Source organism: Canis lupus, chromosome X (genome assembly GCF_048164855.1).
Source record: "Canis lupus baileyi chromosome X, mCanLup2.hap1, whole genome shotgun sequence".
Taxonomy (NCBI): Eukaryota; Metazoa; Chordata; class Mammalia; order Carnivora; family Canidae; genus Canis; species Canis lupus.
In genome coordinates, this window is record NC_132876.1 from 92,304,664 (window position 1) to 92,331,254 (window position 26,591).

General features: G+C 39.8%; 2 protein-coding genes and 1 pseudogene across 3 annotated transcripts in view; 1 reads left to right on the forward strand and 2 right to left on the reverse strand.

The window, feature by feature from the left end:
- Positions 1-26,591, reverse strand: part of SYTL5 (synaptotagmin like 5) — a 241,191-nt gene that overhangs the window by 135,827 nt on the left and 78,773 nt on the right. The window lies entirely within an intron of this gene.
- On the reverse strand, positions 6,059-6,589 carry H2AP (H2A.P histone). Its single transcript, XM_072818082.1, has one exon. It carries the CDS (start codon positions 6,537-6,539, stop codon positions 6,174-6,176), a length of 366 nt encoding a protein of 121 aa, XP_072674183.1. The 5' UTR covers positions 6,540-6,589; the 3' UTR covers positions 6,059-6,173.
- Positions 10,135-26,591, forward strand: part of LOC140628543 (ectonucleoside triphosphate diphosphohydrolase 5-like) — a 43,185-nt pseudogene continuing 26,728 nt past the window's right edge.

Sequence of the window (26,591 nt, forward strand, 5' to 3'; positions counted from 1 at the left end):
CCCAAAATACAATCTTAAATGAAAACTGAAATAACACTTGGCAGTATCTCTGCACTTAAAACTGTCTTTGGTTTTAAACTGATTTTTCACAGGGTCCCTAGAAAATCATAAAGATTTATTTTTTTCACATTATCAAAAACAGAAGTGCTAGAAATAATTCGACTTACTGGACAGAAGTTGATGAGTTGCACAGAAAATTCCCAAAAGAAGTGCTAAGACTTCCCTATGTTAAATATTAATACAGAAAATATTAATATAAGTGTTTCAAATGTTTTATACTGTATGGGAAATTTCTAGAGATTTGTCAATGGCTTACTGTCCATGAGATGTTTCTAATTATCAGAGTCCTGCTGGTGATTCAGGCAACAAAACTATAGGGTTATCAGCCATCATTTCAGTTATTGCTTTGAAATATTTTGTTGCAACCTTACTTATAAAATTTCAATCCAGCATCTTTTAGGCCAGTGCTTTTCAACTGAGGATGTACATCAAACCTACCTGTTGTAATGGTTAAATTTTATGTGTCAACGTTGCTAGGCTACAGTGTCGTCATTTGACCAAATGTAAGTTCTACATGTTGCTGTGCAGATACTTTTCAGATGAGATTAACATCTACAACCAATTGACTAGAAGAAAAGGAAATAACCATCATATAATTAGTTGAAAGTCTAAAGAGTAAAAACTGAGGTTTCTTGGAGAAGAATTTAGCCACACTGTAACAGAGAAATCTAGCCAGTTTCCAGCCTATTGACCTACCTTAAAGAATTAGGACTTGTCAGACCAGATAACTGCGTGAACCAATCATATTCATTCATACACACACACACGCACGCACGCACGCACACACACACACACACACACACACACCTACATCCTACTGGTTCAGTTTTTTTTTTTTTTTTTTTTTTTGCAGAACTCTAATATACCAATGGGGATTTTACTAAAATCCTTAAGCTTAGGATCTAGTCCATTCTTTTTTGCAAAAGGGTTACATCTTTATACTTATAGACAATGAGTCAAAAACTCTCTTCCTGCCTTGTCTTCTTCTTCTTTTACCTATGACAGAAAAAGATAATTTCACCTGTAGTTGCACTACTGTTATTATGCCCTCACACAAGATTTTTACTTATGAAAATTATTGATAAGTTAATCTCAGCCATACATATCTGTCTCCTCCAGTTTGTTATTTGCTTTACACTGATGCTTCTTTGAAGGCCCTATTATCATCTACAGACCAGAGATTTTTTTTGTATATTTTTTATTGCAGTTTGACTTGCCAACATATAGCATAACACCCAGTGCTCATCCCACCAAGTGCCCCCCTCAGTGCCCATCACCCAGTCACCCCATCCCCCCACCCACCTCCCTTTCCACTACCCCTTGTTCGTTTCCCAGAGTTAGGTGTCTCTCATGTTCTGTCACCCTCACTGAGACCAGAGATTTTTGTCTGTGACAAATAAGGGGAAAAAAAAAGACATAACTTCAAGACTTGCAGAATTAAACTTTAAGGGGCACCTGGGTGGCTCAGTGGTTGAGCATCTGCCTTCAGCTCAGGTCATGATCCTAGGGTCCTAGGATCGAGTCCCGCATCAAGCTCCCCACAGGGAGCCTGCTTCTCCCTCTGCCTGTATCTCTGCCTCTCTCTGTGTCTCTCATGAATAAATAAAATCTAAAAAAAAAAAAAAAAAAAAAAAAAACACTTTTAAGCACCGGCTTCTGAGGTCATCACATAATCGCCTTCAAGACCCTATCAGTGGAGAGTGAGAATTTTGAGAACACCTTATTTGAGAAGGAGATGGGTTCATGACATGGTTATCACAGTGTTCAGTGGAACAACACCTAGATTTGCAAAATTCAAAGACCTGTACCATATAGATCAATCATTGATCCTAACCCGTCTGGCCTTTTCCAAATAAAACAGAAGTGAAAGTTCTTGAGAGCAAGCTGTTTCTTGGGCTTTCCTAGAAGTCCAAGAGACCCTAACATCCCTGTATTGAAGATATTAGCTCCTTTATCCTGGAGGAGAACATTAAACACTTTATATCCTGAGGTTTATTTCTCAGGATACAGTAGCAGTGGAGCCTCAACAATAGGTACCAGAACACAACTGTCATAGTTGCTGTTCTACCCACTTGCCATGCGACATTGGGAGAGTTGAGCATCATCTCTGGGCCAAAGTGGCCTCAGCTATAAAATGGAGACCCTAAAAAAAATCATCCCTGGTCCTCTATAGCCCATTTCCCCATTATCAGTACAGACTTTTCTTAGGAAAACCTCAGACTGACAACTGTACGCCCTGAGCAGACCTTTGAAACAATTTAGTCCAACCTCCTTATTTTGTAGCTGTGGAAGCTGATGTGACCCCCAAGTAAACCACAGCAATGGGAGGCCAGAATCCAGCTTTCCTCCCTCTTCTGCCACTACTCTGTACCAGTATGTCATGAATAGTCTCTCCTCCACAGTCGAGTTGGTCAATTCCTTTCATCCTACACTGCAGAAGCCAAATATCCCACAACCACAGTACCTAACCTGCCTCCCTCCTGCAAACTGATTTCCTTTAGATTTTGCTTAAATAGATGAAGTTTAGAGATACTTTCCCTACAGTGATTATAGAATGCTAAATATATGACAGATCAATGTTCTGTTTTCATGAAGGATTCTGAAGCAGAAACACTAAATGAAACATTGAATTCAGGCCCTATTCATTGCCTTTCCATAGATTTGAAACCATACTCCTTAAAGAATAAAATAAAATTCACTCTTACAGTGTTATTCAAATGTGACTTGGGGGCTGATGTAGGCCATTAAATTATTTGTTACTGGTCAGCTACAGCAGGTTGGGAAATGGTCAGCATTTAGTGACTTCTAGAGCAATCAGGTTTTGCCATAACATTTAGGTGACTGAGGTCTTCTTACTGAACAGAGTTTATAGTGGTTCAGATGTTGCTGAACTCAAGTAGATTCAAATGTAAACTCCATTGTAGTCCTAGTAAAATACAACCATCTGTCATACTTTCACAATGAATTTGTACAACTGAACATATTGGTCCCATACCAAAGACAATTTTGAAGAGCATTGTACTGTTCTAATTTATGGAAGGAGAGAATTTCATCCTTCAGAAAACTGTGGTTTTACAATTAAATTATGATGTGGATAATGAACCCAAGTAACTTTAAGAGCCAGGCAAGTACTGTAAATGAGTGAAGTGGGTCATAAATGAGATATAACAGGGAAGGGTGAGCATGGTAGCAAACCAGAGAGGCCCAGTATTAATGGGACAGCAGCCAGTCATCTTCATCTGACATAAACATGTATGCCCAGACATTTTATTTTAACCAGAGAAGCCAGTAATTGAGGTCTTGAGGTTAAAAATTCTTGATTTTAAATGCTGGCAGCTAATTAATTTTCCTTTAAAAACATCATTGTAGGCCTAATGATCCCATCTGCTGCCTCCATTATGTCTGTGAGCAGCCACTTTGTTACTTGTTCTTTAGGCAAATGATTTATTCATGTTCATAGATAGTCTTCTTATTCTTGAATCCTATTTTGGGGCTCCAAAGGCCCTCTCTAAATGGTTAGGTGCTCTCCCTATGACCACTTCCTGTCAGATCTGTCAGATTTAGGGACGAAGGGGCCTTCAAACACCTCTGTTCCCAAAGGTTGTTGTCACAAAGAGGCCAACCTAGTGTCCAGGCCTTGTGCTCATGCCAACACCAAGCCCATATGACTCTCCCAGGTTCCCCTCAAGCTCAACTCCGGGTTCATCTCTTCTCACACATTATACTTACTGCTGTGCTGAGCCGTGACTGACCCCAGCCTGCTCCGATACTGCTTTGGATCACAAATCTGGTATGGCACCACACCCTCCACAGACCATCCCTACTCACTCCAGTTTTAGTTTTCCACTCCCAACAGGGCACTTGTCATCAATGGTATCCTTTGTGTGGGGCCTAAGCTACAGCTAATAGTTCCTCATCATCCCCTACCTCCCACTTCTTTGAAATGCACAAAGGGTCTAAATAAACTCCTATGGCTCATTCATTCCCAAGGGTAATGACTCTCTCTCTGCCCACTTTCCTCCCCTGAGGGTGGGATTCCCGTGCCCAGGTAAGAGGGGGATTCAGAAAGGTGCTGCATTTACACCCATGCTATGCTGGCTCGAACCCTATGTTTCGTGTGAAACCCACAAGCACAGGTGAAGGACTGTTTCCAAATGGGAGGGCAGCACTGCCATGCTTGATTCTCCCATGACCCTGTGGCTGCAGAGGGCTCACCAACATGAGGTCATTAAGTCTCAAACTCCAAACTCTACCTAGGACCTCAGATAGTCTGAGGAGCCCAGGCAGCCTGGCTCCCCGCAGATGTCACAGTGACCATCAGTGTCGACTCCTGCATGGACTGCAGGGGACCACCTGACCACACAGGTCTGCTAAGCCAACATAATTTATCAACCTACTCTCACATCTCTGGCCTTTAATGAATTCCTCCTTAGCTATGCCTTCTGGTGAAGTACCCAGGAGATTACTTTGCACTAAAACAAGCCACTGCCATAGCCAAAATCAACAGCTTATAAAAATCAGCCACTTAACCAACATATCAACATCATAGCATAATGACTGATTCCCTGGCATTACCCACCCCAGAGGCACTCACTGTTGGCTGAAGGACACTGGAATATGAGACACCATGCCCTGGACACAGAGATGCTCTGCTTCAGGGGTGGGGTAGCAATGTTGGTGCTTCCTGTGACCAGGTGAAGGACAATCTCACCTGCAGCTGCTGAGGAGAGGCCTGCTTGATACTCAGATGAACAGAAAAGTAACAGTTAAACTTGGCTGAGGCAAGAAGGGCCTCCAGGCTCTCTAACAAATCACAACTATGTGGGGTGGACATCCTGACAGTGAGGTTTCTGGAAATATTTGGTTGAATGGCATTAGGGGAGCAAGAAAAGTTTCTTGGATTTATACAGGCCCATATTCCAATGAGCTCTAAACACAACCCTGGCCCTATTATTGTCAGGACACTTCTGTGAAGGAGGCAAAGGCAGAGACAGCTCCACACTTTGAAAGATAATGGAAGGAGGCAGAGAGAGGGTGAGTCACCATGGAGGGAGGCAGAGAGGAAGTGAGTCACCACATAGAGGGGAGCAGAGAAGACACTAGGCTGAGGCCTATCTGGTTCCTAGGAATACCTCTGGCTTCTTCCTCTGTGTGGCACTTTTCTGTGTTTCCACAGGGTTTAGTGGGCTGTGGTTTCATAGCCAGAGGTCCAGGAGCCCAGCAATCACGGGAGAACCAGGCGCAGGGGCACTTGCAGAAGTACACCTAAGCATCTGGTCTACTAGGGAGGGAGAGACATGCAAGTATTAAGAACTCTCCAAATTGCTTGTTTTAGGCCAGATAGTTTATAATTGCTTGTTTTAGGCCAAATCACTTAACTTACCAGTGTCCACAGGAGAGGACACAAGGACATACTCCACAAAATGTTATCACAGCACTAATATTATCTGTCTTACATCCTTTTTTGGAATGAGGCAGGGTATCAGTGAATGAAATCAACCTGAGCACCGTTCCACTCTGTATACCTCTTCATGGGTTCCCCATCGCCCCTCAATCTTCACGTAAAGCTCATGCCATCAAGTTCACGTCAACTGCTCTGCCATCCTCTCCATCCACCCGCACTGCCATCACCTTCTGACTTCTACACGTTCCCTTCTCATGAATAAGGTTCCTGGCACCTCAGTCACGAGCTTCAGGACCTTCCCAGTTACCACCATGGTTCTGGGAACTCAACATGCCTGGGAAGCCCCCCACCCGCTGCCAATCTCTCAGCCCACAGGCCTTGACTTGCTCAGAGCCCATGAGGAAGTCTCTCCTCTGCAGCCAGCTACTCCCCCCCAGGGCCCAGAGAAACCCCTCCCTGAAACACTGGACTGTAGCCTCCCACACTGATCACCCCTTCCTCCCTCCACTCCCCACAGGAGATCTCCTCCTGGGTGTCTCACAGACCCCGCCGACTCGGAAGGACAGAAACAGAGACAAGTCAGAGGCATAGCCCTGAGCTTCAACACTTTAATAGCATTAACTGATGACAGAAGCCAGACTTCTCAGTTATAAGAAGTCTTGGCTTAGACTAAGGCTGTGAGGACTCCCACAAGTCTAGGACCCAGGCTTTAGCCATTTCTCCTGGATCTAGGCATCTCATCAAACAGAGTGAAGGCTGTATCCTTCAGGCATTGTTGGGGCTCTCTGTTGCTGCCCACTGCTCTCTCCACATCTTGTGGGGCAGTCTGCATGTTGTTGTTATTGGCCTCAGTGCCTACACGCTCCAGGATGTAGTCGGTGAGGGAGTCGAGCATGGCAAGGAGGAATTCAGTAGATGTTGAACTTAGGCAGTGGGTGCGCTGATCTTCCTGCAGGAGGCGGTCCACATAGCTCACAGGGAACTGCAGCTCAGTTGTTACAAGATGGGCTTGAGTCTGATTGGAGCTCTCATGGTTTTTGTTCCCTGACATGATGTTGGCAGGGTTTGGCTCCATCAGCTCTGCTTGATTCCCCAGCTGCACTGTGCCTCTCAAGACAACAGGGGTCAACCCCGCCCATTTATATTCCTAAGCCCTGGCCCCTCATTGTGACATCATAGACTTTGGGATGTCACTGGTGTCCACTGTGTCCTTATCAGGCCTCAGCCCAGAAATGTCCATGACAGGAACCTGGTCACCCTAATGAACAGACCCTGATTTTGAGAGAACTAGAATTTTCTGCTTGATTTTAACATTGTAGAGATCAATGTGTATTCCAATGGGAAACTTCCCCGTCTTAGGACATCACTCTACATTATCTGATTCTGGCCTTATATGGTCTTTGAGGCCTTTTACAATCCTTCATTAGTTGTAGGTTAGTGATAAATATGTAAAATGTATTGTCTAGTAGAGATTATATTGTCCCCCTTCCATGATATAATGAAACCAGTTTTGCCTCCATTCACACATGCATTTAAATATTTTTGATTAACATTCCTGTATCTAATCCTTGGATTCTCTATGAACCAGTTATATCCTCTTCCCATTCCCTCACTGATTAAATAGAATCTTTTAATACACGTTTATTTCATACCTGTATTAGCCTCTTCATTTTACACTGTTTGAAAAATATCTCTTGATCATTGTGGAAGTCATAATGAGATGCTCAATGGATGCATCTTTCAGAATCACGTAAACATTGTTTAGAGAGAGAAGTGTACTTTGCACTTAGTTTAAGTCCAGTTGTGTCTTCTTGGCTGTCCTAGATGAAGCCAAAGCACCAAGAGGTGTTTCCTCTCATTTTATTCTCATTTTTTAAGAAAAGTTTTTATTTATTTATTTGAGAAAGACAAAGAAACCGAGAGAGAGAAAGAGAGCATGAGCAGGGAGAAACCAGAGGGAGAAGGAGAAGCAGACTCCCTGCTGAGCATGGAGCCTCATGCCAGGGTCAATCCTAGGACCCTGAAATCACAACCTAAGCCAAAATCAGATGCTTAACCGAGTAAGCCACCCAGGCGCCCCATTATTTTTTTCTCATTTTAATTTCCCTTTCCACGAAGTTGGTGTTTCTGCTTTGTTTGGGGTTTATTTACAGCGGTAACAATTAAAGACATTTCCAATCCAAAAGAGAGAAGTAGCAGGAAGAAAAGAGTCTGATCCAAGCAATGTGGATCAAGCAGACAAACCTACATACATTTCAAGGTCTGGGAATAATATTTTGTAGCTTGTGGCTCCTTCTGATCCCATGACTTCATCTTGGCCCACAGCTCTGCCCTCTAGGCCCTCGGCTCTGTCCTCAAAATCACCTTCCTTTTATTTTGAATGGAACACATGTTTTCAGCTGAGTAGTTTTATCAGCCTGTTTTCCTCTTGTCAAATTTTGGGAGCTCCATGACCTTCTTTCATTTCATCTATTTTCTCAGTTAAAGATAGCATAGTTTTTGCTGATTTAGCATACTCAAAAATCTTGTAATTCCCCACCCCATACTACATGGGGATTTGTGCCCTTAGACAAGAAACTTGTTCACAGATCCCTCCAGGAAAATGCCATCTCAATTCCTAGCTTCTGCTGAGATGGCTGAGGTTATCCATGATTCACACCCTATTGCTTCAAAGAGCCCTCTGTTTGATTGAATACTTTGATCTTTCGATCCCTCTGAGAAAAGATGTGTCTAGCTACATGCTTGATGTTTATCTCCACAAGACACTTTCCTGACAGCAAATCCTCTCATTTTAATGTCTTTTGCATTCTGGATAGGCTGAGAATTGCTCCTATCTTCAAGTCCTGGCTCCTTTTTGCTTAACAGCAAATACTTTTCTCAGAAATATGCTCAACTAAATCTTCAATTCACTGTTCATGAGTTCTGCTTTCCACATAACTGTAGGACAAAAGTTGGCCAAGATTTCTGCTACTATATAACAAGAATCCCCTCTTCTCCAGTTTCCATTATGCTGTTCCTAATTTCTTTCTAAACCTTTACCAGCAACACCTTTGATGTTCATATTTAGGTTACTTATGATGACTTAGGTCTTCTCTAAAGACAATGTAGGTTTTTCTCCACTGTGCTTCTTACTTCCTTTGGAGCTCTCACCAGCAGCACTTTTAACATCCGTATTTCTACTAACTGCTCAAAGTAATCTAGGATTGTCTATCATGTTTCTCAAAACTATGCCAGCCTGTAGCCATTATCCAATTCCAAAGCCACTTCTACATTTTTATGTACTCATTACAGCAGCAAACTATCCCTTGTACCAAAATCTGCATCAGGTTTCTGAGGCTGCTAGTGAATTGCTACAGATTTGGTGGCTTAAAAGAACACGTATTTAGTCCCATACAGCTCTGGAGGTAAGGAGCCCAAAACGGTTTCACTGGGCTGAAAACAAGTTGCCAACAAAGTCATGGTCCCTCTGGAGGCTCTAGTGGAGAATCTGTTTCTTGGACTTCTTCAGCAACCGGAGCCACAATTCTTGCATTTCTTGTCAGTGCCCTCTTCCTTCATCTTCACAGCTAGCAGTAGAGTATCTTGCCTCAGTGGCCAAATTTCCATTTTTCTATGTCAAATATCTCTGCTTCCCTCTGATACAGACATATGTGTTTGCAGTTAGATTCTATCACATAATACAGAATAATCATCCATCTCAAGATCCTTATCTTAATCCTTGAGGCGATTTCTCTTTTGCCACATAAGGTAGTATTTGCAGGCTCAAGAGATGTGGATTATCTTTGGGGGGCATTTTTCAGCCTACCATGGTAGGTATTCGCAGGAAACTAATAGGGAAGTGAGGAATTGAGACAGGGGAGGGAAGGAAGCAAGCAAAATGTCCACTATTAATCAGCTTAATATCACTGAAAATTTTTAGGGAACACTAGAAGATATACTTTCCAAGAGAAGATATTGCCCCAGCATTCTGGACTGTCATGCTATTGGGCAGTGGGCTCTGAAAGCCTAATAAAAGCCCTCACACAAAGAAATGCAGGTCCTAACATTTGAGAGTCAGGCAAACATGCATCCAATGGGTATGTAATGTGACGTTATAGGTAGGCCCCTGACAGCATCTTCTACACAGTAGTGTTTATATACTTTCACTATAAAGTCTTTCCCTTCCATCCTTACCTCCTGTCTGATCTTCTTTCATTTAGCAAATGTTTATTGTGCAGCTACCTTATATCAAGCACTGAGATGCTGAATATTTAATGTTAAAATAGATACTCTCTTGTCCTTGTGAAGCATCCCATCTAGTGGGAAAGACAGATAGCCAGAGACATGTAATTCTGAATTGTCACACATGATCTAAAGCAGTGTTTATCAACTTCTGCACTATTGATGTTTTTGACCAGATCATTCCTTCTTGTGGGACAGGAGGGCTGTTCCTGGTATAACAGGCTACGTAGCAATACCCTTGGCCTCTACCCACTGGATGATAATAGCACACTACAGTCATGATGCCAAGAAGTATCTCTCTACATTGTCAAATGTCCCCTAAAGGGAAAAAGTATCCTCAATTGAGAGCCACATGATATTAAAAATGTACATTAAAAATAAATTACTTGAATATATAATGAGGGGATGTAACTTAGACTAATCAAGGAATATCCTCTAAACAAGGGATAATGAAGCTGAGAACTGGCACAAGAAATGGGAATGAGGTAGCAAAGAGGTAAGAGAATGAACATTTCAGAAAGAATGGGCTAATTCCTAAAATGGTAGTATACTTGGGGTATTTTAAATAAGAGTAATGTGACCAAACACGGGTGCAAAGGACAGGGGGTTTAGATGACCTTGTATCCATCCACAAACAATGAAAAATCTAGTCTTTAACAGACTTCTTGGAACTTGGATCCAACTCCCATATCTGGATGAACATGATTTTTGTATAAACACACAGTTGACCCTTGAACAACATAGAGGGTAGGAGTGTGTATCCCCTGCATAATACAAAATCCATGTATAACTTTTGATTCCCCCCAAATTTGCTAATAGCCTACTGTTGACTGAAAGCCTTATTGATAACATAAACAGTTGATTAACACATATTTTGTATGTTATATGTATTATATACTGTGTTCTTAAAGTAAGCTAAAAAATGTTAAGAAAATCATAAGGGAAAAATATTTATAGTACCATATTTATTGAAAAAACTTCACATATGAGTGGACTCACACAGCTCAAACCCATGTTGACCAAGAGTCAACTGTATTTTTTAAAAGATGTTACTTATTTATTCATGAGAGACACCGGGGCAGGGGGCAGAGACACAGGCACAGGGAGAAGCAGGTTCCATGCAGGGAGCCTGACGTGGGACTGGATCCCGGGTCTCCAAGATCAGGCCCTGGGCTGAAGGCGGCGCTAAACCGCTGAGCCACCCGGGATGCCCGAGTCAACTGTATTGTAATTAACCAATGATAAAATAGAAATGGATTCTAAGAGACCAAAGAAGTACAGGATGAATGGCTTTCATACCGTACGGCAGACTTTGCAGAAGTGGCCACAATTATCCCATTCTCTGTATTCACTCTGTGTAGTCACATTTTTAAAAAAATGTAAATTTGCAGCTTCTCCAATCAAGATATAGTGCCTATATCCTCACTTCTAAAATCTGGACTGGCCTTTCCATTTACTTAGGGAAATAAAGTGAAAACGTAATGGTGGACTAGTAATGGGCCTGATCCTCAAGAAACCCTGTATTCTTTCATTCTCACTTAAAACACCTACTTCCGTTTGTCAACAAGCATAAGCTAGTCTGCCAAAGGATGAGAGACCATATTGAGCTGATCCAAGTCACCCTAGTTGTCCCTTGAAGGCCTTAGATATGTGGGCCAAGTCACGATCAGCAAAGTCAACTCACTCCCTTTCTGTGGTATTATGGTTATACATATTTAAACTGGAGATTCTATAAACTCAATAATACATGGATATAATTATTGTATTATTTTATGTCTTTATGTCTTTAAAGAAGCTAAGAGGAGCAAATATATATTTATACAGATTTTGCTATATCAAACTCCTGATTTGTCATCTATGGTTCTCTTCATTTGTTCCTGCTCATTCGAGTATCACTTGGAGTCCCTTTCAGCTTTGCTTCCACTTATCCCTTTGTGCTGTTAATGGAAAATGTATTACATTTTTATATCTTTTATGTACATTATACAACTAATTTTTAAATCAGTTAAAAGAAGAAAGGAAAATAAATATGCATTTCTACTGTTTTTTAAAATTACAAAGTTACCTTAACCAATACTTTTTGGGGTGGAGGAGGTTGGCAGAAGGAGTATGGATTTGAATTACTGTCTGGGGGATCCCTGGGTGGCGCAGCGGTTTGGCGCCTGCCTTTGGCCCAGGGCGCGATCCTGGAAACCCGGGATCGAATCCCACGTCGGGCTCCCGGTGCATGGAGCCTGCTTCTCCCTCTGCCTGTGTCTCTGCCTCTCTCTCTCTCTCTCTCTCTGTGACTATCATAAATAAATAAAAAAACTTAAAAAAAAAAATGAATTACTGTCTGGGGTTGCTTGCTTTGGGTCTGAAAAACTTCCTTTCATTCTTCCTTGTGCTCCTCAAATTGAAAAATCTCAACTGTTCTATCAAGTTCATGTTTTTTTTTTTTCTTCTGCTGATTCAAATCTACCAGTCAGCCGTCTAATGAATTTGTCATTTCAGTTACTGTAATTTTCAATTCTAGAACTTCCATTTGGTTTCTTTTTTTATTTCTCTGGTTTTATTGGTATTTTCTATTTGATCTAGTACTGTCATCATATCTTCCTTTAATCATATCATTCTTTAATCATGGTTTCCTTTAGTTCTTTGAACATATTTATAATAGTAACTTTGAAATCTCTGTTAAGTCCCATGTCTGGGGTTGACCTCACAAGTTTCTGCTGCCTGCTTTCGTTCTGGTGTATGGGTCATATTTTTCTGTTTCTTTGCATGTCCCGCAATTTTTTGTTGGAAACTGGAAATTTTAGATAATGTGTTGTAGCAACTCTGAGTATTGGTTCCACCACCAAGCACCTATGATTGTTTCTCTACTGAATTGTTCAGTGACTGGCTGGATTATTTTAGTGGAGTCTACAGCCTCCTGCCACATTGTGAAGCCTTTTATGTTGTGCAGATGAGTATGATCCCTGTCACCCTGGGATGACTTTGGTTTTGGCAGAACTCTCTTTGTCTCTCTCTGACCACACCCAACTGTTGCACTCCACTAATTACCAGCTGATTGCTCTATTGTTTTTAACAAATGCTCTGCAGCTTAAGTCGTTCCACAGTCTAACCCAATCAAACTCAGGCTCTCTTGAAGTACCCCTTGCTTAGATCAGTGTTTAATATTTCTCCTGTCCCCAGGAGGTCTCCTCCCAGATGTCTCTTTCTCAGCTACTTTCCAGAAAACCAGCCAGCCCACAGTTCTGTCTGTATCTCCAATTAATCTATCAATCTCTTCCCAGTGACCTTTCATCACAACTTCCACTGTTTTTTGAGAGTGCCCTTATGTTCAAACATCTCCATACTCTGTTGCAAATGAAGTCAGATCCTTTGGTAAGGGATTCAGCGTTCTCTCTTTTATGGCCTGCTTCTCCAGGGCAAAAATCTCTGAGCCATGGCTTTGGACCTGGGGGTGGGGGCAATGGGACATTTTTCACTGAGTGACACTCCTGCTTTAGGAGCTGAACCCTTACAGAGGGCAAGCAGCCTCAGTTCTTTTTACCTTGCTGCTTAGTGTGGATCACATGTGGATTACAGTACTTGAAAGGGTGATCGGGTCCCAGCCTACTCAGTGATGCCACACCCAAGGTAGAACCTCTATCCCATGAGTGGGGGGTGGGAGGAAAAAGTAAGCCCCGATCTCTCAGCCATACTTGCCCAGAATTCAATCTTAGCAATAAGTGGCTGGGGGCAGAATGAGAATTGTTGATGTCCTGCCCATCCCTGAAAGATAGCCCTTGGAGTAGGAGCTAGAGGAAGAAGGAGCCCTGTGTCCTTTGCTGCACCAGTCTTGAGTGGAGTTTCAATTTCACTGAGCTGGGAGGGAAATAGAATGGAGTTGGTACCATACACTCTTGCTGCAACCTCTAAAGTTTTAAAAGATTTTGTTGAATAAATATTTCTTCATTTGCAGTATGCCCTTAGGATCATCTCCAAAGACTCTAAATGGTTGTTTAAAAAATAATTTTCACCAATTTTCTAGGGAATTGGTCTACAGAGATGTCTCGCTTTCATACTGGAAGCAGAACTCTGGTTGTTATTTTTAAGTTACTAAGGTTTGGTAGTTTATTACAAAGCATTATTGTAGCAACAGATAACTGATGCACACAAGTCAATAGTGCAGCCACTAGAACCTCAGCCTCTCAATACTTCCTATGGAATCCAGAGTATTCCCTTCATTGCAACTAGTGAAATGATCTAGTGAAATAAACCACTTATATGGTAAATAATACCCTAATGCCAAAAATACTTCAGCATACAGTTTCCAAAAATAATTCTCATAAAATGAGTCATACTGGAAGAATCTGACTTATGGAGAGGCTTAAATAAAGTGTAATTCTTTAGTTAGTAAGAAATGGCCATTTACTGCATTATAGAAAAAAAGTACTCTCTCAATTCAGTGGCACCTAAAACAGTAAGATTGATTATGTGCTTCTAACTAAGCAGTGTCAACACTACATTTGAAAATAGAACTTTATGAAAACTGTATTTGTAAAATAAGATTCTCCTTCTCCAAACATTTGATCAGGTTTGACACAGAAAGTGAAAGAGAAGTAATGTCACATCTAAGAATTTCCTTCCTTTAACTCCCGAGTCAGAAATATAGACTATCTGGGATATTTCATTCATAATACAAACAAAAAGCCAAAATCAATGAACAGGAAATTAATCACATCAAATTATCAATAGACTCTTCCAGTAAGGATAGCTAAAGAATCCAATAGCACTATCAACAGATGTTTTTCCATTACAGAATGTTTTTCTTGACCTTCAAGAGTACACATCCCAAGGTTCTCATAGCCTGACAATTGACCACAATATATTCATATTCAAATGGTTTAAAAAGCCAAACTTGCTTCAGCCATAAAAAAGAATGAAATCTTGCCATTTGCAACACCATGGGTGGATCTAGAGAGTATAATTCTAAGTGAAATCAGTCAGAGAGACAAATGCCATAGATTTCACTCATATGTGGATTTTAAGAAACAAAACAAATGAACAAAGAAAAAAGAGACAAACCACAAAACAGACTCTTAACTATAGAGAACAAATTGCTGGTTGCCAGAGGGGAAGTGGGTGGATAGATGAAGTAGGTGAAGTAAATTAAGAGTACATTTATCATGATGAACACTGAGTAATGTACAGAACTGCTGAATCACCATATTGGACATTTGAAATTAATATAACACTATACATTAAAATTTAAAAATTAATTAATGAATTAATTTAAAAATATGCAGAGGAAGAGCTGGGGTTTAAGTATGTTAATAAAAGGCTGATCATGTGGAATGAATACCTCTGGGGTTATGGGAGAGGGTTTTAGGTGGTATTCCAATGTATATAAACATTTGTTTAAACGTATCTTAGTTTAAGATTTAAAAAATGATTGTGACCTAAAAGCTTTCTTTTAAAATAAAAATAATACATACATGGCCAAACTTGCAGTTAACTTTCTGAGTCTTAGGGAATTCTAATTTTTGATCTATAAAGATCTTTAATCACGACAATTGAAAAATTAAAGTATATATCAAGATGTCAGAATTTTCAAATATGAGGGAAAATAACTATTCAAGCAATCACACTTGATGACCTCTATCTAGGTCCTAAGTCAGCAGGAAAGCCAGTAAGCTCAATGCTCAGGAATTGACAGTGATTCGGTGATAAGAGACTACTGCGGCAGGCTGGTTCACATTTCTGAAACGGTAGTTTCAGAAAGTTGCTTCAAAAATATCCAGGTTGGTCTTTCCTAAGCATAAGACATAATATATTTCCTGACTGCTTTTAAGCCTTGTTCTAACCTCTTATCCTCCTGCCCCAAAGTGGGCAAGCTTATACAAAAGACTGTGTACTCCTTCTTTTGATACTGAGAGATTTAAACCACACAAGCTGGTTCCTATATATGAGAACCTTCGCCCTGGTCCCACTCCCTAACCACCACAAAACTGGCAAGCCAGTCTTCTCTTCCTGCTCTCGCAAGCCATTTTGGGATCTATTTTGGAGCTACGCTGCTCTATCTAGAAAAACCTCATTATGTGAGTGATACATCTTTTCATACCCTCTTGGTTGTGTGTGTGTGTGTGTGTGTGTGTGTGTGAGAGAGAGAGAGAGAGAGAGAGAGAGAGAGAGAGAGAGAGGTGGGGCAGAGAGAGAGGGGGAGAGAAGGATCTGCATCCTAACCAAGTTTTGGGTGGGAATCCATCCTGCATCTGTGTGGTCATAACCATATTCCACTACTGTTAAGTCCCTGCTGCACTGCAAAGCTCGTAGCACATCCCATAGGGCTTTTCATCATCTTTCCCCATCCCACATCTCTAGCCTCTTCTCCCCATCTCTTCCTCTCCACAGAAACCTAGGCTTCTGCCTCTGTGTATCTATTCCCAGAAGCTTCCATGATGTGTAATGATCTCTGTATATCTCCTTTACCTTTGCCTGGAATGTCCTTCCTACTTCCGATTCCCCCTTCCTTTCCCAACTTTCAAGCCACCTTCTTTTTCTTTGATATTTATGAAATGTTTTCCCCATCCCCTAAGACCAAGTAAAAGGCGATGCCCTCTTAAAGTCTCCACTAACCTCACTAGGCAGAGATTTTCCCTTCATTTTCTGGTCTATGACAACATTTTTTTTTTTTTTATGACAACATTTAAATCACTGTTCTGGCCTGCTTACAGTTCTCTCTTCCCCTGAAAGACTCTGAAACTTTTGATGACAGAGACCTTCCCTTTTTCGTCTAATATGATTTGTCTCTAGCACACTCTTATGAATATAATCAGTGCTGAATAACGATGAATAGGTTTTTCAAAATAAAGTGAAAATCTTGTTAAGTGGGAAATGATGTTGGTAAACAATATTCTGAACTCTTTGAGATAGAGCAAGAATGAGAATTCTTCCATATTTGTTTCTAGTGTTAGATGCAAATGAATGTTAGGAAACTGTTGCATAGCTAATGAAATAACTGCTAAGTAGTTAAAATCTAGCCCCAAAAGACTTATATTTTAGGGAAGTAGCAAGGTGACATGAGTTATTTATCATTTCCAGACCATAAACATTTCATCACTACTGAGCTAGATTCCTTGAGACCTAAATGATGCCTCTCCGTTAAGTTTAATAGCCATAGAAAAAGCAATGTGACCTCTATGGCTCAATAATCATGAGATAATTAGTTAACAGAAATGAAAATGACTCATGTGCCTCATTCTCCCCTCCAATAAAAACAAATTTGGAAACCATGAGTCCAAATGTGTTTTTTGTTTTGGCCAGTGTACTTATAGAAGAGTCTAAAAAAGTTTCTCACTGTATGACTGCAAATATCTCCATCTTTCCATGAAATCACTTTACGATCATAATTGCTAACTTCATCTAAGAATGGCTTTTGTAACATTTTAACAAGAACCCAGTTAACAACCTAGGGGATAAGCTTATCATGACAAGAGGAACAGTTAGCACAATGGATCACATTTCATTCAGTCACACAGTAAATATTAATTGAGCACCTACTATGTATCTCTATCACAGCACTCAATCCACTGTGCCTTGTTTATCGCTTTACATCTCTTTCTATCTAACCCCTGCAAGTCTTGGAGCTTCTGAGGGCAGGAACTATATTTTCATATAATACCCACTACTATGTACTTGGTTGGCACATGGGTCCAGTGCTGAAGATTTGCCCTTATCACCCTGTGGAACTTACTAAGACCTACGGACTGGGAATTCTGAAAGCAGTGGGATAATATAAATATAAACTTTGATACTGAGGGTCACAAAATCAACAACCTAAATACATACAGAGGAAAGAACCAACTTGAGAGTACTTCGTCTGAAAAGATATGAGCAAATGTTTCCTTGGTCCAAAGTCTTACTTGTTAGGCTCAATAGGAACAGTCACATCCCTGACTGTTATCACAGCTTCTATAAATGACCCATTGTTACAGCTTCGGGAGGACTGATACTACGGTAAATCCATGGCCTCCAACCTTCACCAAGTTCTCAAGGCTGCATGGCAATCATGGCAATCCCTCACATGTTTCCTAACTGGTTCCTGTGCTCATTCCACTAATACCATTTTTTTTTTTAGCTTTTCATGCTCTTCAAACCATATTCTCACCTATATTTCCTATCTCATTATAGCAGATGTTGTCAGTGCCTCCAAAGAACATGGCAACCCCCACCATCTCAGGCTGTCCCGACTTCACCTCACTGAAGCTCTTGCAATTCTCAACTGGAAGACATTCTCTCAGTTAGCCTAGGAAAGGTTGGAAGTTCAGAGAAGTGAATCCCCCCTGGGAACAGTTCTCAGCCAGTAGCATTGTGGGAGTGGAGGATAAATATTTCAGTTCTCTTGCACCTAAGATGGGATAATTCTGAGGCATGTTCTGTACTGTTTCCTAGCATCTCCCAGCAGTATTAAGTCCCAGTTGCCCATGGCGGGAACTTGTTCCATAATGCACACCTTATTAGCTTACTTTTCTTCCCTCTCTCACTTCCTTAATTACCCTAATGGTGGTCCTTGTAATTAACTTTCACATAAACTACCTGCACATAAATCTTGTCTCAGGGTCAGACTCTGGGAGTACAAAGCTGAGATACTCCCTTTCAGCAAGAACACTTATCTCCTACTCCAGAGAGAAGAGAGACCCCACTCCAATCCCAGGCAGGGGTGGTCCTATGACCCTGGTACCACAGTTACAAACTTAACTAAACCTACACTCCTACTTCCCTCCGGCCTCTCAACTTTAGTAGAAGAGGTGTCTGTTCCTTTACTTAACATTAATCCCCTGGTATATTTTCTACATTCATTATATTTAAAGCTTTTAAAAAAACATTTTATTTTGAAGTAACTTCAGATTACTTCATACTTATAGAATTTTTTTACTTTATTTTGAAGTAACTTCAGAAAACTTCAGATTATAGAATTTTTTAAGGTATCCTTTTAAAATATACCTTTCAATCAGGTCTCCTAAATGTCAACAGTATGCTGTGTTTACTTCATCATTCTCTCACTGGATTTCTTTTTAAATGCTGGTTCTCAAATTGTGAAGATCTTTTTAAAAAATACATCAAAGACTAATCTTGTTTATGTTTTTGTAAAACATAATACAAGTGATTCAGAAAAGGAACAATGATCAAAGGATAAACAAAATACAGGCTCCTAGTTTTTAAATATTTAGATTCAGGAGGTATCAAATAATAGTCAAATAGCTATAAAAATTTGTTTTTCATTTCCATATTTATCATGTCTCAGACCAGTAACTCACAATTCCTAGACTGGCATGGGTCCACCAACTACAACACGCATCATTACTGCTGTAAACATCCATTATCAGAGTTTGCACTCCCCAACCCTGACATTTCAACTGCCCCTTCGACCACAATAGCCTTTTCTTTTATGAGCATGCTCATATATTTTCCTTCTTAAAACAACAACACTGACAACCTACAGGCCCATCTCTGGGTACAATCTTATCTTTTTATCCTTATGAACAAAGGTTTTCACTTCCTATCATTGCATCTTCTATTCATTACTTAGTGCGTTATAATATACTCTGTTTCCATTAGTTCAGGAAACTGTTCCTGCAACAAACCCAGTGAATTTCTAGTTGCTAAGTCCATGAAATACACAGGCCACATTTTAGTCCTTACCTCGTTAGACTTCTCTCCAGCCTGCAAGATGTGGGCCATGCCCTCTCCTTCTTCAACTTTTCTTCTCCCTTATTTTATTGTTTTGGGGCTATGACTCTTCTGGGTTTCCTCTTGCATACATTCATCTTTCCTCAGTACTTCTCAGTTTCCTTTCAAGGACTCTTTCCCCACAGACTTCTTTTTTCATTCTATAATCTTGAGTGAACACTTCCATTCACATGTTTCAGTAAACATCTTTTACTAATGATTCCAAAATCTCTATCTGGAGCCCAAACTCCTTTCTTGGAGTTACAGTTGTTTGTCCCACAAGTTGGCCCAAACTAACTTCATTCTAACTGCCACCTAGTGAAGTCACTTTATTCAGTTTTGTTAACTTTTCTAATTTTTGGTTTTTGTATCTGTGAAATGGGAATAATATCTGAGAGGACTCCTGGCAGATTAATTGATGCAATGCAGGTGGGAGTGTTGAAGCAGTGCCTGACCACAGTAAGTCCTCAATAAAAAGCAGGTATCATTACTAGCTACTTTCTCCTGGATTTGCTTCTCATATTAGTCCCTTATCATACTGAATGTGGCTAATGCCTTATCAGATTGTCCTTCCTCTCTCCCTTTCATCCTTCAACACATTTACTGAAACCTGCTACATGCTATGTGCTAGGCGCTATGTAAGGTGCTATGAATAAACCATGGACTAAGACAGACAATTCCAATCCTCATTAAGTTTATACTCTAGCGGTTATACAGATGTCAAATAATATACTACAGTATAGGAGCTTAGATGTCACCTTTAACTTTTCTATCTTCCTTATCCTTATTCCCTAATCTGACCTCCATTAGTGATGAAATTCTTCCTATTTTTTCTCTCTCTGAAGTCCATTCCTTCTTCTAGCTTTGCATAGTCCAATACAGGAGTCACTAGCCACATGTGGCCATTTAAATTTAGATTTCAGTTAAAATAAGAATGCAGTTCTTTAGTCTCACTGATCATATTTCAAGAATATCATCATCATGGTCTATTGCTGTCTACTGGACAGCTCTTTTTTAGCTTCAACACCCTAATGCAGATCCTTATCATCTCTTTCCTATGTTTTGAAAATGGCCTAGGTATTAGTCTTTCAGCCATTAATCCTATGTCCTCAATCTATGTTCCACTGGTTTCCCAGGATGATTTCCAGAATGCAAATATAACCATGTTACTCCATTGTTAACAATTCTTTAATACTCCTCCATTTTTCAGGTCAAAAGTTTTATACCCGAACAATAGCCTACACATCTGGCCCTAGCCAAACTTTCAGCCTCAATCTTTTGCAATTCACTCTACAGCAGTACATGCTCAAGTCATGGAGATTTAGAATAGCCAAAACAATTTTATTTTTTATTTTTTCCAAAACAATTTTTTTTTTATGATAGGCACACAGTGAGAGAGAGAGAGGCAGAGACACAGGCAGAGGGAGAAGCAGGCTCCATGCACCGGAAGCCTGACGTGGGATTCGATCCCGGATATCCAGGACCGTGCCCTGGGCCAAAGGCAGGCGCCAAACCGCTGCGCCACCCAGGGATCCCCCAAAACAATTTTAAAAGGAAGAACAAGTTGGGAGACATACGTTACCTGAATTTAAGTTTTATTATAAAGCTATAGTGATAAAGACAGTTAGTATTGATGAAATGGTAGACACAGAAATGGAACAGAATTAAAGGCCCAGAAATAGACCCAAAATATACGGTTGGTTGATTTTCAGTGAAGTCACCAATAAAATTCAACTGAGAAAGGATAATTTTTTCAATAAATGGTACTTACACAATGGGGTATCCATATGGAAAAAATAATAAATCTCATCCCCTACCTACAATAAATAAATAAATCTTATCAGAGTACATATATATATATACACACACACCACATATATATACATATATACACATGTCATATATGTAAACTACTATATATACATTAAAATTATACTATAATATATACTATAATTATCAGGTTAATTATAGTGCATATTATTTATGAATAATTTTATCTTATATTGATTATATTAACATGTAATAACATATATCACTTTAGATCATATTACACATGAATAATGTACTGTGGTACATATGTAATATTGTGTGTATAATAATACATGATGTGCATATATATATATATGGTATGTAATAAATTAAAAGTGGATCACAGATGGAAATGTGAAAGCTAAAACTATAAAACTTCTAGAAGAAACGTTTTCATAAGAGAAAATTTTTGTGATGCAGGTTTAGGGAAAGATTTCTTAGATATGACACCAAAAACACAAACCATTAAAAAATGGATAATTTTATCAAAATTTAAAACTTTTGCTTATCAAAAGACACCATTAAGAAAAAGGTTTGAACAAAAACTTTATAAAATAATATATATAATTTGCCAGTAAGCACATGAAAACATATCTAAAATCTTTAAAATATAGCCAGCATTTCAGGGAAATGCAAATGAAACTACAATGAGATACCACTGCATGACCACTAGCATGACTACAATAAAAAGTCAACAGCAACAAAAAAACAAAAAACAAACAAACAAACAAAAAAGTCAACAGCAACAACATGTTTGTTGGAAACACTGGAACGTTGCTTGTGGGAAAGTAAAATAGTAAAACCACTTTGGAAAACTTTTGTCAGCTTCTTAAAAAGTTAGACACTAAACATACTGCTCAGCCATTCCACTCCTAGGTATTTTCCCAAGAGAAATGAAAATATATGAACCCCAAAAGATATGTACATGAATGCTCATAGTAGTTTCAGTCATAATTGTCCCAAAGTGAAAACAATGTGAATGTCTGTCAACAGGTAAATGGATAAATAACATGTAGACTATCCATATAATGAAACACTACTTGGCAATAAAAAGAAACAGATTACTGATATGCACAGCAATGTGAATAAATCTCAAAATCATTTTGCTGAGTGAAGGAAGCCAGACACAAATTGTATATGTTATATGATTCCATTTGTACAAAATTTTAGAAAAGGTAAATTAATCCATAGAGACAGAAAGTAGATCATTATTGTCCTGGGGCCAGGGATGGAGGGAGGGATAGACGGCAAGGGGTGCTAGGAAACTGGAAATATTCTGCAAATTCATGGTAACAGTGGTTTCATGGGTGTATACATGGATCAAATCTTTCTGAATTGTCTTATGTTGAAATCCTAGTCCCTCATGTGATGGCATTTGAAGATGGGGCCTTTGAGAGGTAGAGTTTGTTGAGGTCATTAAGGTGGGGTCATCATGATGGGATTAGCACTCTTATAAAAAGATAAGCCAGAGAGTTTGCTTGTTCTCTTTCTCTTTGCCATGTGAGGACACCATAAGAAGGTAGTGATTTGCATGCTCTCACCAGAACTGACCATGCTGATTCCCTGATCTCAGACTTCTGACCTCCAGAACTATGAGAAATAACTTTCTATTGTTTAACCCACCTGGTCTGCGATATTTTGCTATGGCCACCTGAGCTAATGTACCATTCATACTCAGCAAAATACAAACTAAAAGGACTATGAAGTAAAATGTCATACCTATCACATTAGTAAACATTTAAAGGGTTCTGTAAAGACTGTAACAGACAAATTCCTAAAGAGTAATCCGGCAATATCTTTGAATGTTGAATATTTTCATCCCCTATGACCCAGGAATTTAACTCCGTGATCAATTATCTAAGAAATTCCTGCAACAAAGGCAAAAGATCTATGCAAAAAAATACATTTGCCGCAATATTTTTTGATGTGGCAAAATATCTGAAACAACATAGTAGTTAGTTCTTCAAAAATAGTGATTAAACAGTGTTGTGTTTATATTATGAAATTTTAGGCAGCAATAAAAAATCAACTCTTTCAAACCCTCCCCATCAGTGGAGAACCATCTCCAGAGGCCAGTGACAACCTTCTGTTACTGCTCGTTTCTTCAGATGTATCAGCAGGGACATATATTGTTAGGAAAGTGTGTGAGAAAGGTTTTCACACATAATTAAAGGAATTTCATTTTAATTATGTCCTGTCTTACTTACTAATTTCTTGGCCACAAATTATTTATTAAGTTATTCTGTATCTAGGATGCTTGGGTGGCTCAGTGGTTGAGTAGCTGCCTTGGGCTCAGGTCATGATCTTGGGGTTCTGGGATCAAGTCCCACATTGGGCTCCCCACAGGGAACCTGCTTCTCCCTCTGCCTATTTCTCTGCCTCTCTCTGTCTCTCATGAATAAATAAAATCTTAAATTACAGGGATTCATGTAATTAATTAGTTCTGTATCCATGGCCTTATAGCAACAAGATTTCTGGTTATCTACAGTGACTGGGGAAAAGTTGTGAAGCCTGCTCAAGCTTCATTTTGGACAAGGAAAATACTATCAGCATACCTTGTTTTACTGTATTTCACTTTATTGTACTTTGCAGATAATGTGTTTTCACAAATTGAAGGCTTTTGGCAATCCTAGGTTGAGCAAGTCCATCAACACCATTTTTCCTAAAGCATTTGTTCATTTCATGTCTTTGTGTCAAACTCTGCTAATTTTCACAATATGTCAAACTTTTTCATTATTATTATATTTGCTATAGTGATCTATGATCAGTGATCTCTGATGTTATTATTGTAATTGTTTTGGGGTGCTATAAACTGTACCTGCAGAAGATGACAAATGTAATAATCAATTAATATTGTGTGTGTTCTTACTGCTCCATTGACTGGCCATTCTCCCATCCTTTTCCCTCTCCTCAGGCCTCTCTATTCCCTGACACACAATGATATTGAAATTAGGTGAGGGGGCGGGGCAAGACGGCAGAGGAATAGGGTCCCCAGGTCACCTGTCCCCACCAACTTACCTAGATAACTTTCAAATCATCCTAAAAAACCTACGAATTCGGCCTGAGATTTAAAGAGTACAGCTGGAACGCTACAGTGAGAAGAGTTCGCACTTCTATCAAGGTAGGAAGAGGGGAAAAATAAATAAATAAAAAAGCATCCAAGGGGGGAGTGGCCCCCACGAGGAGCTGGGTTAAGGGCCACCATTTGCATCAACGTGGATGGAACTGGAGGGTATTAAGCTGAGTGAAATAAGTCAATCAGAGAAGGACAAACATTGTATGGTCTCATTCATTTGGGGAATATGAAAAATAGTGAAAGGGAATAAAGGGGAAAGGAGAGAAAACGAGTGGGAAATATCAGAGAGGGGGACAGAACATGAGAGATACCTAACTCTGGGAAACCAACAAGGGGTATTGGAAAGGGAGGTGGGCGGGGGTTGGGGTGACTAGGTGACAGGCACTAAGGGAGGCACTTGGTGGGATGAGCACTGGGTGTTATGCTATATGTTGGCAAATTGAACTCCAATTAAAATATATATATATATATATATATATATTGAAATTAGGCCAATTAACAATCCTACAATGGCCTCTAAATGTTCAAAGGAAAGGAAGGGTTGCACGTATCTCAGTTTAAATAAAAAACTAGAAATGATTATAAGTTCAGTGAGAAAGGTATATCAAAAACCAAGATAGGCTAAAAGCTAGGCCTCTTATGCCACACACTTAGCCAAGTTGGCCAATGCAAAAGGAAGACTGCTTGAAGAAAATTAAAAGTGTTCCTCCAGTGAACACACAAATGATAAGAAAATGAAACTGCCTTCTTGCTGATATGGAGAAAGTTTTAGTGGTCTGGATAGAAGAACAAACCAGCCACAACATTCCCTTAAGCCTAAGCCTAATCCAGAGCAAGGTCCTAACTCTCTTCAGTTCTATGAAGGCTGAGAGGTAAGGAAGCTGCGGAAGCTTGCAGAGGTTGGTTCATGAGGTTTAAGGAAAGAAGACATCTCTGTAGCAGAAAAGTGTAAGGTGAAGCAGCAAGTGCTGATGCAGAAGCTGCAGTAAGGTGTACAGAAGATCTAGCTAAGATAATCATTGAAGATGGCTACACTAAACAACAGATTTTCAGTGTAGATGAAACTGTAAGAAGATGCCATCTAGGACTTTCATAGCTAGAGAGAAGTCAATGGCTGGCTTCAAAGCTTCAAGGGACAGGCTGACTCATTAGGGGCTATCGCAGGTGGTGACTTTAAGTTAAAGACAATGCCCATTTACCATAACAAATATCCTAGCGCACTTAAGAATTATCCAATTATCCTTAATCTACTCTACCTTTGCTCTGTAAATGGAACAAAGCCTGAATGACCACGTTTGTTTACACACGGTTTACTGAATGTTAAGCCCACCATTGATACCTACTGCTCAGAAAAAAAGATTCCTTCAATTTTTTTTAAAGATTCATTCATTCATTCATTCATTCATTCATTCATTCATTCATTCATGAGGACACAGAGAGAGAGAGGCAGAGACACAGGCAGAGGGAGAAGCAGGCTCCATGCAGGGAACCCTACATGGGACTCGATCCCAGGTCTCCAGGATCACACCCTGGGCTGAAGGTGGCGCTAAACCACTGAGCCACTCAGGCTGCCCAAAAGATTCCTTTCAAAATATGACTGCTCATTGCAAATGCACCTGGTCACCCAAGAGATGGACAATAAGATCACTGTTTCTATGGCAGATAACATCACACCCATTCTGCAGCCCACGAATCAAGAAGTAATTTTGACTTTCCAGTCTTATTATTTAAGAAATACATTTTGCAAGGCTATAGGTGATTCCTCTGATGGATCTGGGCAAAGTAAACTGAAAACCTTCTGGAAAGGATTCACCATTCTAGATGCCACGAAGAATATGATTCATGGAAAGAAATATCATCACAAACAGGAGTTTGAAAGAGGTTGATTCTAACCCTCATGGATGAGCTGGAGGGGTTCAAGCCTTCAGCGGAGGAACTCACTGCAGATGTGGTAGAAATAGCAAGAGAACTAGCATTAAAACTGGAGCCTAAAATGGGGTTGAATTGCTGCAATCTCGTGATGGAACTTCAAAGCTTCTTATGAATGAGCAAAGAAAGTGGTTTCTTGAGATGGAATCTACTACTGGAGATGCTGTGAAGATTGTTGAAATGACAACAAAGGATTTTGAATATTACATATACTTAGTAGCAGCAGAGTTTGAGAGGACTGACTCCCATTTGAAAGATGTTCTGTAGATAAAATGTGATCAAGCAGCATCACATGTTACAGAGAAATCATTCATGAAAGGAAGAGTGGATTGGTGTAGCATTCTTCATTGTTGTCTTATTTTAAGAAATTGCCACAGCCCCCACCTTCAACCACCA

Coding starts and splice junctions, on each gene's coding strand:
- H2AP (XM_072818082.1), bottom strand. CDS start 6,539: ATGGAGCCAAACCCTGCCAACATCATGTCAGGGAACAAAAACCATGAG.